The sequence below is a fragment of the Ixodes scapularis genome, unplaced genomic scaffold, assembly GCF_016920785.2.
Source record: "Ixodes scapularis isolate PalLabHiFi unplaced genomic scaffold, ASM1692078v2 PGA_scaffold10__122_contigs__length_95168666, whole genome shotgun sequence".
Lineage (NCBI taxonomy): Eukaryota > Metazoa > Arthropoda > Arachnida > Ixodida > Ixodidae > Ixodes > Ixodes scapularis.
Genome location: NW_024609836.1, coordinates 20647555 through 20665118, shown reverse-complemented (window position 1 = coordinate 20665118; position 17564 = coordinate 20647555). Strand labels below are relative to the sequence as shown.

At 47.2% G+C, this 17564-nt stretch overlaps 1 protein-coding gene across 1 annotated transcript; it reads right to left on the bottom strand.

The window, feature by feature from the left end:
* Positions 1-966: 966 nt before the first annotated feature.
* LOC8029918 (acetylcholinesterase-like) lies at positions 967-2529 on the bottom strand. Its single transcript, XM_029980424.2, has one exon. It carries the CDS (start codon positions 2527-2529, stop codon positions 967-969), a length of 1563 nt encoding a protein of 520 aa, XP_029836284.2.
* Positions 2530-17564: the final 15035 nt, after the last annotated feature.

The following is a 17564-nucleotide window of genomic DNA, read 5'->3' as shown; positions in this document are numbered from 1 at the left end:
ACCTTTCCAAAAGGAGGCTCATGGACGGTGCCATTTTCAGCGTTCGTGCGTATGGCGTGTGATTTGTTCACTTTGTAAAGCGACGAACATGAGCGTGCTGGGATAAAAAGGTGGCACGCTAGGGTCGAGGACTTGTGAACATTGCGAAATGTGTACATTCCCCCGCACTGACACCAGTCGTGACGTCTTTTCATTTTTGGCGTTTTTGAAAATAGCAAGCATAGCTTGCTATTTAAAAACAAAACAAAACGTCAAAGCTGCAGTCTCAGCTTGTGGGTGAACAGAGTATATACTCCGTTCACCCTTAAGTTGAGACTGCAGAAAAAGCTACAAGCGCGAGGGGACTCGCGCAGCTGGCATTGAGAAGTGTATTTTTAGCGCGAGAGCTCGTTTAGCGAAGAATGCTTCAAAGCAGCGTCCTTGTACTCTCGTGCTTGTGGCATTGGCTGTAGTCTCCGCTTAATGGTGAACGGAGTATAGTAAACGCTTTAGCGTTCGTACCAAGTCACATTCAGGACTAAGTAACTCCACGAGCGAGCCATACTGCCCTGAATTTGCGCTGCTTCTTAGGAACGAGGTGACGGCATTGCAACGGAGCTTCACAGACCGCCACCAGACGCAATTTTGAAACCTGTTAATTCGTTTTAAAATTCGTTTTCTTGACTTCTCTGACTGCAGCTTGGAAACACTATACTCTGTTTTACCTTATGATGCACCGCAGGAAAGGCTACAAGCGCGAGCTCCTTGCTCTAGGGCACATCTCGGCGGCACAAGCTCTCGTGCGTTAAGGGTATCTCCCAACGCTATGAGCTCGCGCTTCTAGCCTTGTCTGCGGTACAACTTAAGGTGAAACGGAGTTTAGTCTTAGTTAGCGTTTTGGGGCTCCCGGCAAAACATAGACCACATCCATAAACAAAGAAATAAGTGCAAACGTTTCGTTTCTATTCCCATTTAAGCTGCTTCTAGCTATTCACCGAGATTTCTTTCTTTACAAACCGGTGACAAGCAGAAACCGCGAAAAGGAGCGAAAGCTTCGTACCCGGTGCTGGCAAAAGCCGCCCAACGGCGCATGAGTTCGGCGCTCAGGTTGAGAGCAGTGGACGGAGTCGTCGAATTCCAGTGGTACACGTGGCCCAGGCTGAGCAGGGCATCGGCGTAGTGAGGGGCGCCCCGCGAGAACCCCGCCGCCGGCGCCACGGACTCCGTTTCCAGGTCCAGCTCGTAGACGTAGACGCGTCCCCCGCTAGCCGACACGTGGTCGGCCATCATGCCGACCGGACACTTGACGTACACGTCGCCGAGGAAGTGGCACGCTTCGAGGAAGCAGTCCATGTTGGAAGAGGCGTTCTTGCGGCCGAAATAGAACTCCAGTAGCGGCAGCAGCTTGGGTCTCGAGTAGAACTGGAGGCAAAGGCGCTCCAGAAATATTCTCACCAAAGCCCTCGGAAAGCGGTCCACCGACGAGACGGACCAGGCGACAGACAGTAGCCTCATAAAGTACTCGCCCTCGTTGGACGTGTACCCGATCAGGAGGTCTTTGCCTCTCATGGCGTTCGCGGGACGATTGTGTATGGCGTGTTGGAGCTGACGAGTGAAACGGCCTTCGCCCTTCTCTCCATAGTACGGACCGAAGGATTTTTTGTTGACTCCGTCGAAGGGGTCGAGGTTGTCGAGCAGCTCGGAGACGGACGCATTTCGGAGACATTCGAGCGTGTGCTTCTCGTCCTCTGGGCCTTCTTGAGACCTCTCGGAGCAGACACTCCTGGCAAACGTGTCCAGTTCGGCGTCATCGACGTAAGGGGCGAACTCGCCCATGTAGAAAGGGCTGCCGCCTTGCATGATGACCCTGCTGAACAGCTCTCGGCTCGCCGGGGACAAGAGGTGCAGTCCGGCGCTGATGGCTCCACTGTCCACACCCAAGAGGGTCACCAGGCTTCGCCTTCCGCCGAAGACGGGGGCGTTCGTGTGAACCCACTTAATCGCCAGGTGCTGGTCCCAGAGGCCCTGGTTTCCCGGCGAAGTATCAAGGGATGTCTGGAAGAAGCCGAACGCGTTCAGTCGGTAGTTCGGAACCGCGACAATCACCTCTCCGACGGCCGCCAGGAATTTCCCGTCGTAAAGGGGGTCTCTGTTTGATCCCGTCTGGAAAGCGCCGCCGTGAAGAATCAAGACGACGGGCCTTCGGGGGGCGTCGGGTACGGAGTCGGGAGCGTAGATATCCATGAATAGACAGTCCTCTTGAGTCGACGAGTTGACGGGCACGTCGAAGTAGTGGGTGTGCGCCGGTTGAGGGCATCGATTAGGCAGGGGGTTTTGTGCGTCCCTGACGCCCCGCCAGGGCGAGTGAGGCACAGCCGTCGCGAAGCGGTTCGGGGCTGTTGCGAAGGGTATGCCGTAGAAGACACGAATGGTCTTGTTCAGGACTTGCAACAGGGCACCCCGAACCTCGCCGAGGCTCGTTTTGATAGTCAGCTCTCGCTTGAAGGGCCACAAATGTTTGAACGGGTTCGCGCTACCTTCGGCAATCATGACCACGATCCATATGATTATCACAACCAGCAGCACGGTCACTGAAAACAGTAATAAGCAAACTAAACAAACTGTGGTGCAGCAGAAGCAAAATTTTCTTACTAATAAAATGTTGCAGAAACAAGGGCTGCTTAACAATCCACAATAAATAACGGTTATTATCATTGCCATTGTTATAAAATAAAAAAAACTCAAAGCAAAAGTAAAAAAAAATAAAAAAAAATAAATAGAACAACACAATTGAAGCGAGCGAGTACAAGCGAGCCCGCTGTACGTATAGGCGTGGCGTACTACGGTGTCCTCTCACCTAAAAGACAAGCCACAGCTCTTCCGCACCACGACGATGCCTCCCTCTCGATCATTTTTTTTACCGATTTCTTCTTGGTGGCGGTCGAGTGTGGAGCAAGAATTTCCGTAGTTTCTTCCTTCTCTTTCCTCGCTATGGTACTCCTGCAGTCCTCCATGAGATCCGTCTTTGCCCTCTTCTTCTTCTCTCGTATTGGCCTACTGGCTGTCGGATGTTTTAGTGGCTCCCTCTCTATTTCGGTAGCCGAGTGGGCTAATGCTATAGACGCTTTAAACACGCGCCAGATTGAGCCGTCATAGCCGACCTTCTCTTGTTTTACCGGGATACCGAGCCACTGAAGGGGGCGTTTACGACCTTCCACAGAGGGCTATGCTGGGGACAAGGATGCAGTAGCACCCAAAGTGGCAATAACCTGTACTGGTGTGGTAATGATGAAGGGAAGCGAACAAAATAAGAGGAAACAAACTGAAGGTCGGTTATGGCGGCACCCATGCACAGCTGTCTGAAAGCGTCTATAAGCCTCTGCACACTAGAGTCACTGAATATTCCGTGACATAGTGCACAGTATTCAGTGACACTAGCGCACGCCAGCTTGGAGCACGTGGGGTAAAAGCTTGCGCAGAACCCATGGATCCTGGGTTCAATTCCTATTCCTGCCAGTTTCAATCTGGATGAGCACTGTACCGGCATGTGGCTGTTTATCATTACTACGTGATGCACGTTGAAGACCCCAGGATAGCAGTCGCACTGCACTGGCTAAATTGCTCATCTGCAGTGGGTAAAAATGTCGCCTGTTTCTGGTAGACTAAGCTCCTGCTGCATAAACAACTAACGACTAATTTGTATGTTATGTTAGCCATATCTCCAAAACCAACATATAGTTTAACTTCGAGGAGAAATTTAAGGAGCGCGTATCGCACGCGATACTTACTCACTGAGCGCAAAAGTACACGAATCGCAGTGGACGCAAGCGGGCGCCGCATCTCAGTGTCGACAGCAGCGCCACAGCGTCATCCTGACCGGCCGCTCCTCCTCTCGCACGCCGATGCTGACAGCTCCCCTTCTAGCCACCATACCGCCATTCGTGTGAATGGGAAGTTTTGGTAGATCGTTTCCGCAGTCCCTCAACGCTCTCCGCAACCCACTACAATAACCAAGACTCTACAATCACAAGCATTGGCACGCAGCTGTGGTGGCGGCTTCTTCGTTGTAGGGGGCTTAGCGGAGGGGCAAACACGATCTACTAAAACTCCTTAAAGGACGATTCACATACCTGCGTTTGTCGAACCGAGTGCGACTGCAACAGCTTCCACGTACGGGAGGCTATGGCAGCAGCTGCGTCAGCTCCAACAGAACGATATGACAAGCGGTTTTGTTGGAGTCGACGCAGCTGTTGCCATAGCAACCCGTGCATTTGGTCAGACTCACGCAAGTGCGTGAACCAACCTTAAAGGAGCCGTGCAACGATTTTAACGTTGCAAGAATTTGCATCTAATACTTTTGACATTATTTATCTCGTCACAAAGGACAAAAACATACCTCCTTCCTTCAAAATGTTGCGATTGCGCCGCGTAATCGAGAGGCAAAAACTAGAATATTTCCCGACCTGCAGCCGCGAGCGGCGGCCATGACAACCACCCGGCCGGACGTCTATGGGGGACTTGAAAAAACCTAGGAAGTGTTGCAAATACCTGCTCGATAAAAGTTAATTTTCCTATAAATCTTGTCGTTCCCACATAAATATAAATGCTTCAAAACCTGGTATCATCGACAAAACTTTTATTACAAGAAGTTTTAGTAGCGCCATCTATCCGAGGTCAACAAAACCGTCAGCTCCATCTGCTACCGCGAACAGCCGCCAGAAGCCGGCGGGGGACGAGGGCAGAGCCGAACGTGGATGGCCGAACCTTTGGCCGAATCCGGACGCAACTTTCCTCCTTTCGCCATGTTGACAACCCCCGGTCACAGTCCCAGTTTCGCGGCGCTGACATTAGCGTCGCCACCATCAGCGGCGCTGTGCATAGCGTCGCCACCGGCAGCAGCGCTTAGGTGGTGGGGGGCTCTCATTAATACAAAAATACAAATATAAAACTTTGTCCGCTAACAGTAATTTCAACAAAACGTCTTCACCGCACCGTGAAAATAAAATGCAATTTATTTTATATATTTCTTTCTGTTCGTTCTGTTTTCGGTCTAAAACCAAAACTCTAAACCGACCCGCTGGCCCCGCCGGTGCCCTGGAAGGCGCCGCTGCCCCCCCCCCCCCCCCCCCCCCCTTCGCTCTACCCTTGCCCAAATTTGAAACTTCGTAACGGCGGACGGCGGCGTCGCGTGGTTTTGTTTACCCAAGGGTCGTGCGAGCGTAGTTTCGCGCTCCGGCGTTCCGCGCGCCTGTCGAACTCGATGGATATTTTGGTGCGAACTTTCAGAGACTGTTGAGAGGTGCATTTTACGTGGCCATATCCCGATGGTGCACGAACAGCGCAAATGCCAAGACCACAAGTTTTTGTTTGTTCATTTTTTTTTTCAAGATAAGGCAGGTGAGTATGTATCTCCCGTACTCAGTTTTATTTGCTCAGCGAACTTACCATTAAACTTCTGCTGCCCATAGCTGTTAGTTTGCAGGCTAGTTCTCGCAGTAAAAACATATGCTTTCCCCCGAACAAGTACGGTTTTAATGAAGTTAATGGTATACACCTAGCTCCACTTCGATTTGTGCACAACTGCTTATTTAAAGTGTAACAATTGGGTTTAATCTTGAAAATGGTCTTTGGCGGTCCTCGAACAGACGGAGGATAATAAAACAAAAGATTGAGGGTTCCTATATATTAATTTGAAGTTTCATTTATTTCTGCATGGTTCCGGGTGCGACAATGGCATTATGTCATTAGTTTGTTCGCTGTAGATGGACATTTGTTTTGTTTTAAATCAGTTTAAAATTTTAAACATCATGACCACATTGTCATTACAGATGCTGGGACATATAGAACGAGCATTTGAACGTCGTCTCAAGGAGGAAGAAAGCTTCGGACACTTCGTGGTTCCCAACAAGTTATCCAGCCTGTTGAGTGCCAACATTTTTCGAAGCTTTATTTCACATTTTCATCTTGCTTGCGTGAGAAGCTTTGAATATGTAAAAATGAAGGTAATGATTGCTGGGGGCCACCTAAGTAGCTTATATTTCTTAAATCAGTGAACAACTTTACTTTCAGTGAACAGCTGATCCAACTTGGCATGTTGAATGCGTAATTATGTGGGTCAATGTGTACACTTGTAAAGATATATGCTAGTGACCATTCCCAAGAAGTGATAGTGATAAAGTTAGTGATAAAGCCCATTCCCAAGAAGGTGTGCGGCCAAGCATGTAATAATGAAGTGATGAGATCGTGCACAGATGACAGAGAGGTGCTGGCGATGTGCAACTGCAGCTGTGGGCGAGGTTGACGAAATGATTTTGCCAATGTTTTATTTTTGCGCGTATGCAGGTGCAGTGCTGTACTTAATTCCGTTTTAGCATCTGTGCAATAAATGTGCCTCGAAATATTTCGGTCGCAGCTGTGGATTCCTTACTGGACGGCGGGACGCCTCGAAACAGAAGAACAACGAACACACATGACTACGCACCTTATACAGCTGAAAGCGAAATCGCACATCGTATATTACGTTAGGGACTTTTAGCGAACTGTTACCGTGTTCCGCGTACTGCACTATCGGAGCCTTTGAAACATGCTTTATAGGCGCGCACCCGGAGTCATACCGTGACAGCGGGGCGCGCACTTAAAAGCATGCTTCAAAGGCTCCGATAGTGCGATACGCGGAACACGGTTTGTTAAAAGTCCCTATTATTACACTACCGGGACCGGGCGTGATGCTCAGGAGCCTGGATCCAGGCTCCAGCACGACCCCGAAGCGATCCATACGAGAACCACCCTACAAAAATAAAGAGACGCCATGTTGGATTCTTTACGGCTTGGCTTAGAAACGGCTTCAAAGTAGGCTACTACCAGGGTTGGGCAGAAATACTCAAAAATGTATTTGGAAATACAAATACTGGGATACATTAAAATAGTAGCTAAAATACTGATACTAAGATACATCTGTAAAAATGTATCGCGATACGTATCGGAAATACATTTTAAAAAGAGGCAAAAAGTATTTGGAAATACAAATATAGGAATACATTTTAGGGAGGGCAGAAATACAAATACAGAAATACTGATACTGCAATACATTTTCCAAATTTTTTTGAGACGCCAACTGAGATGAATCTTGAAGTTTGAAGTGGATGTTTTCGATCCGGACATTACTTTCCTGTAGGCTTGGCACTTTGCGTTGAAGGTAGTGGTTCCGGACGACAAGGAGTCTTCAATGGGCCCAAAAAAACGTTCCATCAAGGGCTGACCGCGGTCCCTTCCATGACATCCTGTCTGTCTGACGAGGGAACCCTGTCAACATTGATCACATGATGTCACGGTGGAATAAACTAGTATTCTTTATCTGTAGGTGTGGCCTTGAACATGAAACCTTACCACGCTGCAGTATGCAAGGACAATACGTACTTTCGTTGTAGGTTACCTCGTTGAAGATCGTGCATGCAGTGTCATTTGGAATTTTTGAGAATAGTGGACCGCCTGAAGCATCTTGGAATACATATCTTATCTTCTGGTACGGTTAGAAAAACGATACGGTAGCATCCCTGTTCTGAAGTTCCTTACTACCGACCTTCCGCCACCGACGCACGGATTGCAGTCCTCAAGTTTTGCCTAGCATTATCCAAACAGAGACCTCGTGGATTGTGAGCTGATATTGCCGGCACAGGTGCGAGCTGTCCGAGAAACAGTGGTCTCGAGACGAGTCGCGGGAGTACATAGTCTGGGATGGCACAGCGAGGCCACTTCTACCCTCCTTCTGGGTTTCGGATCACCAGAGCAGCGGGTCACGTTCACGTCGGCTGATGACGTACCCTTGAGCCATGCAATGTTACGGGCGCAGCCGCAGATGCATTCCAATATATGTTGAACTTCACAGCGTGAGTCTTCCTACTATTTCAAGTCAACCACCGCCAGGCTGGTGCTGCAGCGGAATGTGACTCAGCTTTGCTGGCTGGGTGTACTCTGAACGCTAAGGCGAGAGAGACGATTAGCAGCGGGTATTGGATGCCAGCAAATAATGACTCAAGGAATCCCTACCTAAGGACCTGCGGCAGAAGATGCTCTGACTCCATTCCTGGCACGCCACCTGGTTCGAGTCCCCTACTACGCAACACTTCTCAGAAGAGAGAAGAGGACACATAGAAAAATAGTTTGCAGAATCAAAAAGAACCTTGGTCAGCATAGTAACAACACCCCAGCATCTCCTTGACTCTGGTGCCCTCAGAAGTAAGGGAAAAAAAAATGCGTACGGGCTTGTTTCTTTTTCTTTTTCGGGGGGGGGGGGGGGGGGGGGGGGGGGGGGGAGGGAGTATTTCTCAAAAAATGTAACGAAATACTTTTCATCCTGATTGTATCGCGATACAAAGAAACATTCCAAATGTATTTCGATACGGGAATACAGATACTGGTGCAAAATATGTATCGCGATACAGAAATACAGATACGAAATGTATTTCTGAAATACTATCGCGATACATTTGTATCGCGATACTGCCCAACCCTGGCTACTACGTCCCAAACGTGTATATAGAAGTCGTTTTGAAAAGTAAGCCAGATCTTTTATTAATAGCATGGTTAGCTCTTAATATAATTTTACAATTTACCGAATATAAAATAATAAGTTAACTCGTTCAAGTAATGAGAGCCCCCCACCACGGACGAGGAATTCGGCGCTACTGTATACAAAACTCGACTCCATTGGCCCTATGGAATCCGTCCGGGGGTTGATGTTGATCGCGCTAGGTAAGCACGTTGCCACGTGGTCGCTAGCGGTTGAGTTCTCGCTGCTAACTGATGGCTCTACACTGTTAGCAAGTCCCGTGTATTTGGCGAATATTTGGGGTGAAAAACACGCTATTTACACAAATTACCATAAATTTACACGATGAGTAACATATAATTCGTTCAGAAATAATGCGAGGTTGTAAAAAACGTGTTTTGGTTCGGTCATACACGCATAACCGTGTAGCCGACCTCGATAACACGCATCGCCCCCGGCGACGACCGCGGCATTGCCGGCTATCGAAGCACCGGAATGCTTGGGGACACACTTAGAAAGGACCGTCGAGACAAATGCCGCGGAAAGAAACATGTCTCGGAGACAGATATGCACCAAAAGCAATTGCGCCATGTCGCAGGACGTTGACGAAACCCGCACTTACCGAGCTCGCCGCCATCTTCTGGTCGATGGCAATGCGGCTTCCCTCATGTCGCCCATGTTTGTATTTAGTTTAGGGGTCCTGATAACAGTTTCTTAGACACCACAAATAAAGTCATTTGTCTAATTATTCGTTCCAAACAGTTAAAATGGATATAAAAAGCGTGTCCTCGATGTAAACACGTGACATTGCAATTGGTTTCGTTTTTGCTTCAACCTTCAACCGCTTCAACTGCAAGCGATCTGGCCACGGCGCAAGCGCAACGCCGATGTACGCTGGAAGCAAGCGCCGGTTGGCTTTCGTTGTTTTTGTTTGACCGGAGGAAATCTGGCAAGTACGCATGGCGCCGCTACTGTTTTGGTTTGACGGAACGCGAGAAGCTTCGCATAGAGCTTCGGAGTTTGCGAGCACATAGTGAAGACGTGACCGGAGAAGTGCCCCTGTGATGTTCCTGGAAGACGGAAAGTAGCATTCGTAATCGTCGTGTGTGCTTTGAAAGCGAAGGGAGTCACAGGGTCCACGAGTTCGCAACCACAAGCCAAGGTTCACGACAGCGCGGCGTTGACTTCGGCGATCTCGTTCTGTTTGGTGCAACCCGGCGATGCGAAAAAGAGCTGAAACATTCGTCGTGTGTGGTGCGGTGCTTTGTATTCCGGGTCTGTTTGAACCACGCTTTTAACACGGAGCGCAAATTGTTTGTTGCGTGGTGGAGGTTCAACGGGTACAGTCCCGTCGTTGTCAGCTGATCCGGTCCAGCTGGTCCGGGAGGACGCCGCGAGCGTTTTTAAAAGTAAATCTTTCTTCGTTCTGTTTCAAACTGTGCAAGTATCCCGACACATACCGTGAGTAAGAAGCAGCGGGCGTTTTCAACAAAATTACGTTGTTTTAATTGAATAATGGACTCCGGATTGTTGTCTTAAATCTGCCGTTTTTTATGCTTCGTGTTGGACTGCGTTTGCATAGCGACGCACACCGCTCGAGTAGACGATTCGGTCCTACAACGAGTTTGTTGCGCCAATCATGCGGCGTGAATAAATTAGGGCAAGGTTTCCTACCTGCCCACAGATGCATGTACTGAGACCATTTTTTATGTTGTGAACATAGTGCTCTTTCTTTATTTTGGAAGACGCGTTGGTGCATTTATTATGGTGCAATCACTTCAGAGTTGAGAAATTGGAGAGCGAGCAAGCTTTCTCAACTTTGTCTCTTTCTCTCTGGCACTGCCCTGTTTCAGTTTCAGTAGGCATATCTACTAGCAGGTACAAACTGCTCTAAAGCAGGTAAAAAACGGGAAGCTTAGGACGGTGCGGACTCCGTGTTTCGCGCTTTTCGCAAGGTGACAGGGTAAATGCTTTTGTGAGATATGCGGAATATGCAAGCGATTTTGTTATGCCCGTCGTTTGCGTCTCTCCAGCAAAACGAATAAGATGATCTACTACAAAGGCGCAATCACAAGCCAAGATTTAAGATAGCAGTCGTTTGCTTCGGTGATCCGTGTAGCTGTATTTTACCCTGCTCTCTGCAACACCGTGTCATGACGAAGAGCTGGAACGGTCACGGTTTGTGCTGGCCTCCCGGTTGACAGAAACCCGCGTCGCCCGCATCGGCACCGAGTGCGCTTGGGCTGTTGATGCTCAAGCCTTTCATCCGCGGCTTGTCGCCAGCTCATCCTGCTGCTCAATTACGGTGAGGAAGCGGCGAGAGTAACCTCGGAAGTGAATGTAAATCCTCTTTCATTCAGTTATCCGGTGTCAAAGTGTGGAAGATGTCCAACGTGTACTGAGGGCGGGAACTACGAGCGTTTTGCCTTGCTTTTATAACCGAAACCAGACCAACGAGATAACTGCCTTGCGTACTCTAAAATGACGGAAGCAATAAGTTTCAACAGGTCGAGTACGTCACCGGGGATGTAGGCGAGACGGTGCACACTGTTTAAACGCTTGCAGTATCCATGAGTGGTACCAGGAAAGCGACGTCAACAGAGAAGGAGCTCGCGATTCAGCATAATGCACTGCTACGGGCCCGTGTATATTCAAAGTTCGGGGTGGTGGCAGTATAAAAAAAAAGACGCATCAGCGTCCCACACCAGTATTCACGAATAACACCGGTCACAAACTCCCAAGCCCCACCGCTCTTCTCGACACCGACACGACATACGACAACAAACTTATCAAAAAGCCCCAAAAGTAAAGGCGTCTGCTCCCGTACTGCAACTGCTGCAACTAGCGGAAGTGAAGTGTTGGGCGGATGTCCGGATGTCCTTCACAAAAATATATAAAAAATGCTTTGCGCAAGGATCATTTTCATTTATTATTGTATACGTAATGACAAAATCCCAATAATTTGTTTTCCTATCGATTCAAGCTAGTCGGACTGCTCATAACACTGGTCAAGCAAGAAATAACAAAAATTTGAACTTTTTCATGACCGGTTTAAGATTTATTGTTAACATATCGTTATTTATTGCAACGGACTAACATTATAGATTTTGCCTCCATACTTTTTAAATGCAAACAGTTCTAACACACGGCTGTCCATTGCGCCGTGTTTTATGTATTCTTCTATAAATGTGTAGGGGAGAAATGGATATCGAGTAGGAAGTGTCGGGCGTAGTGTCGTTTGTTGTGTTTGTGTACATGTCGGTGCTGTGTAGCTGTGGGCTGTGTTGCCTGCGTTGTATGTAGGGTTGCTGTGTAGTCGTGGTCGTTCGCAAAGTTAACAGACTCGTCTTTCTCTTTTTAAAAACAGGCTGCTAGAAATCTCGATAGGTGGCGCAAGTTACCGCCCGATTCTAAATAGTTTGCTCAAGTTATTTATCCATGTAAATTCAGCATTCGTTTTTTATTTATTTATTTTTTTTTTTTTGTCTAGCGGCTCGTTGAAGCTACCGACGCCGCCGACCGCCGACCGCCGACAACGCACGTACGTACCTTTGCAAGCAGCTACGTCCGCCGCTTGGAGACTTTACTGTGTATACACCAACTCATGTTTACAAACAAACCGGAGCGCCCGGAACGCCTCTAGCAGACGCCACCGGCGCCGCGCATGCGCGATGGGGGTGTGGGCAAGACGCTCGCCGTCGCCCATAAACGAACCATTGAAATGCGATGTTATCGGCGTCTGTGTGAGTCCCCCTGCCCTTTTTCGCGTTCGAATTGTTGATTCTACGTCTTCCTGGCAATGTCTGACTACTTGAGCGGCCTCAGCGAAATTAACAAGGCTCGTTACACCCCAAAACTTCGCGTCAATAATGTGACATGCGGCGATTCATTCCGCGTGGACGCCGCAGAATGTACGCTAAAGCCTGATTCGCATGATGAGATTTCGCTCGCTATTTTCAGTCGCAACGTCGCTCGGGCTACAAAAGCGTGAACCGAAGCTGAGATGGTCGACGTCGATACTGAAAATCGCAAGTAGAATTGGACCAAGTGAATTAGGCATAACAAGTCGGTGCTGGTCGCTGGTAACAATGATCAACATCTCCTTTTATCTACTGTTTACATCGAGCCTGCTCACCAACCTTCAAATTTAGGTCTTTTGGGGCGTGCATTACTTCTTATCGCAAGTACCGGGCCAAGATTCTGTCTACGGGCCGGCGTTGTCTGAGAGAGCAGACGACAAGCAGACACGTCTGAAAGAGCAGACGACAGTTTGAACGATCAGGTGGCCGTTTGAACTTGAAGACGCACTCAACGTAGTCCGCAGGTGGTCCGCACAACTTGACGGTTTTTTGGCGTTCATGTTGGAACAAGACAAATGAATCTGATGATCACAGCTATCCGTGAATTCAACCCAAAGTGCTTCCCACCCAAGCAATCGTTGTCCGACGGCGTCTGCTTTTCCTTTTTCACGGCACATATCCATATTCTCGGACGAACCGAGCACGTGAAAACTGACCTTCAAACCTTTCTCAACACTTTTGGTACGGCCCCAGTTGCGGCGTTTTGACGAGAAGGCAGGTTTTTGTCTCGTTCCTTTGTAAACAACGCAGGAATACACGTCTGGCATGGGAACTTCTGCCCACAGCCCCAGACCGGAAATGCGACCGACGCGCCACCACCGCGCCGTGACGTAACAGAGATGAGTTCGTGTATAAAAGACATCGAACGAGAACTAACGCGCCCTGTGTGCTTTCAATTCGGCTGAAAGGCGCGCGGCTGGCTGGGCTCGTCTCTCGCCTGTTCTCGGCCGCTGGCCGCCATGTTTCATAAGGAACACGCTCGAAACGGTTTTGCGGAAGGCAGACACGGTGTAGCGTGTTAAGTTTACACAGCACCTCATGTGTAGACGAAAAACACAGATGGCCTCGTGTAAAACGAACACGTTTCGACGTGTCCGCTATGGGACAACGGTTTACACGTCTGGGCGTGTTATTTTTGCTAACAGTGTAGGGTACCGTGCTCTAGGGAGAGAGCTTCACCAGAGCCCCGCGCGGCCCCCACTGACGTCACAGCGCACGTGACTCGGATGATGGTGAAAGAGTTGAGAGGTGCCGAAAACCTCAACCTTTGTCCATTTTTTTTAATAAAAACTAGGACATGCAGGAAAAAGCGGTTTTTTGTTCTTTACTTCAGAATGATCGAGACACCAACTCCAAAATTATTTAAGCAAAGCACTGAAATTGTTGCACAGCTCCTTTAAAGGAGCTGTGCAACATTTTCAGTGCTTTTCTTAGGGATGCCGCGAACCACCCTAGGTTCGCATGCCAAAGGTTTCGATATTTTCGAACCGAACTGATGATTGAATTCGAAAGGTTTCAATATTTTCGACCGTACGGAGGTTTAAATTCGAAAAATTCGCAACTTCCAAAAATTGTGGAGTTTCGAATTCGAAAAGTTCAAAGCTTTCACTGTTTCAAAAAGTTCGGGTCGATTATTTCGAATATTTGTTTGCTTGAGGTTCAAGAAATTCGAGGATTTCGACCTTTCCGAACTTGAAATCGAGAAAATCGGATGTTTAGAATTTCTTTGGATCTGAAATTCGTATAATTCGAACGTTTCGAATTCTTAGAGAAATGAAGTTCAATAAATTCGAAGATTTCGAATTTTTTTCTACATAAAGTTTGGAAGTTCGAAGGTTTCGATTCTCTTTTAGGGCTAAATTCGAAAAAAAAAAAGAAATTCGAGACCTTCGAAGTTCTTTCAAGTCCAAGTGTGCAAAGTTCGAAGTCCGTTTTTTATGTTCCGCTACAGTTTTAGTTTCAAATAACGTTTTCACGTCTCATTGGTTTTCACGAAATCAGGTTTAGAAAAGTTCGGGTGTGATATTTAGACTGCGCGAAGTTGGTCAGGCAATTAAATGAGACGACGAGTGTCCTGGATCTGCTGGAATATTTGCCAGTGCAGAGTGACTTGTGACCATAGATCGGTAATTGTGACCGCCAGCCCTGGGGGGGGGGGGGGGGGAGGGGGGTCATTAAGGTGCATCACGAAGGAGTGATCACACGAACGCACTGTTTAATTATACTCATCCAGCTCGAAACGGCCCGGAGCAGGCAGGTAGTTGAGGCTCAGAAAAACCTTGAAGTGATCTGGCAAACTGCCTCCCTACCCCCTTGCACGCTGGTAGTAATCCGATCGAACGTCGCCCGAGTGACGCGGCATATAGTAAATCCTGAGGCTGGGAATGAAATTTTAAAGAAAAAGTGTTAGAAGACAGAAAAAAAGGGACAGGACAACGCCTCAAACTCAGCTCTGGGAATGAAATTTGAAAGAAAAAAGTGTAAGAAGACAGAAAAAAGGGGACAGGACAACGTCTCAAACTCAACTCAGCTGAGCTTGAGACGTTGTCTGGTCCTCTTTTTTCTTTCTTCTTACACTATTTCTTGCGAATTTCATTCCCTGTCTCGGGATTTTGCATCATGGTCAACATACGCCAGCTCGCCTGCACCTTGACAATTTTTTTTCGTTTGTAAATGCTTCGGAGGTTTATTTTCCGGGACGGATGAAACGCCGAGCAAAAAGCACAGAAGCTGACACAACTTGAGGTCGAGGAGCGTTCTACCACACCACTGGCGTCGGAAGAGGAAAAACGGGGGGGGGGGGGGGGGGGGGGGGGGGTTCCAGTCTCTTTCTCTCTCCCCCAGATATTTCAGACTGTTAAAGAAAACAATACGGGCAAAGAGTGCATGGTCGAGCTTCTTTAACCTGAAATTATTTTTGCATATGTATAGCTACTGTCGCTCTTCACTGATTAGAAGGTCCCGTAGATGGGTCATTAATAGAATCTCGTTGTCAGAAGGCACTACATCGTCACATGCTCGGAGGTTCGGAAGCTCAAAGCTATGTCTTTTCGACCTAAATAACTGTGCTGTTGGTAAAAAATAATAAATAAATAAATAAATATAACAATAAGCGCAAAAATATAAAGCTGGAGAAAAAAAAAACCTATCAAGAACTCACCGGAAGTGTTGTATTCTTGCATATTCAGGGGAACAGAACTACGAAACAAGTTTCTCCTACCAAAATGTGTACAGGCTAAAAGAAACACGTCCCAAAAACGTGACGTGCTGAACTTGAACACTTTTAAAAATCTTTCCCCATGAGTTAATTTATTCATCAACGTAAAAAAATAACAATAAATACATTATTTTGTATTCTTCAGATGGTGATGATATGCACTGACTGTAGTGTTAATTTAAATGCGATACCTCAAAAAACTTAGACGAAAAGAATTACCAAGTTTAGGGCATAATTGCCCGTAGATACATGTTTTGGACATTTCTTCGAAACTTGTCTTGAAGAACAATAATCATATCTTAACATGATACTTACCCAGTCTATACATAGATCATTCTTAAAAAGTTTAACATCTCTACCACAAATAGCTTCGGCTATAGCGCGCTTCAATTATGACACAAAACGACAACTGTCAAAAACAGGTCGTCCTTCTCGCTCCTTCGGGAATCTATTTCTTTAAAACCAAGCATGCCCGATGATTGAAATAAACGGCATTGTCTTTCGCGAGGAGTGCAACACCGCATGTAAAAACACGAAAAAAAAAAATTACGAATGTACCTCACGGCTTGAATCCAAATGAAACCGCCCGCCGGACTTTCGAAGTTCGACGAACTTCAAACTTTTACCCTAAAATTTCGAAGTTCGTAGAACTTTTGACTTTTCAGGAATCGGAAGTTCGACAATTTTCGAATTCTCCCGATTAATAAGTTTGAAAGTTCAAAAGTTGTAGACTTTTTTAGCGTTGAAAGTTCCGAAAGGTCGAAAAGCTTCAAAGTTTTTAGTGCAAGAAGTTTGAAAGTTCGCAAATGATCGAATTTATTAGTCCATCAAGTTCAGAAGCTTGACAAGCATCGAACTTTGCAACGTAAATAAGCTCGAAATTTTGAAAAGCGTCGAACTTTTTAGTTTATCAAGTTCGAAATTCGACTTCTGTTGAATGTCTCGATATCGAAGGTTCGAGAATTCGAAATCTTTCGAACCTTTCAAACCGCTTGATTTGATCATTCGAACCTTCGGTTCGAAAAACGTTCGCGGCATCCCTAGCATTCCTAAATAATATGGGGAGTTGGGTGTCCTCCGATAGGTAGCGCCACTAAAACTCCGTAAAATAAAAGTTTTGTCGATGATACCAGGTTCTTGACGCGTTTATGTTTATGTTCTGGAACGACAAGATTTTATAGAAAAATTACCTTTTATCGAGCAAGGATTTCCGCAACTTCCTATATTTTTACAAGTCCCCCATTGACGTCATGCCACGTGGTTCTCATGGCCACCGCTCGCGGATGCAGGTCGGGAAATATTCCAATTTTGCCACGCGATTACGCGGCGGAATCACAACATTTCGGAGGAAGGAGTTGTGTTTTCTGTCCTTTGTGACAAGATAAACAATGTCAAAAATAAAAGATGCGAATTATTTCAACGTTAAAATCGTTGCACAGCTGGAAGGGGAGTTCCGCTGGTTTCGTCGATCACCTACGTCACGCACATCGCTCCCCGAAAAGCATCCGTCGTGTGTTTACCCTTTTCGAGATCAGAGCGTGTGAATACTCCTTCAGCAGACCTGAGTGCGTCTGGTGCGATAAGTGAGCAGCAGCGTCAACCAGACGATATGTTTCCTTTTTCTCCAGTTGCATAAAAAATGCATAGCCGTTTTCTCTCTCTCCCTCTCTTTCATCTACACTCACTAAATTTGAGCATGACAAGTGCACGACCTAAATACATCTTGTTTGAAAGTTTCATTGCACCCCGTTCGTTTCTTTTTTAGGCCTGAATAACGGTCAAGAACACTGTACATATATATAGTCAACGTAGAACCCCGGGGTACCTGCCGAGCGAAGATTTTGATATCGAAGGAAAGACTGGCAGAGTGGCGTGGTTTGTTGCGTGGCGTGTAAGGTATGCTGAGCGACACTGTTTGCGTAAACACGACATCGGCGCTCTTTCGCATTTTACTGCAAGA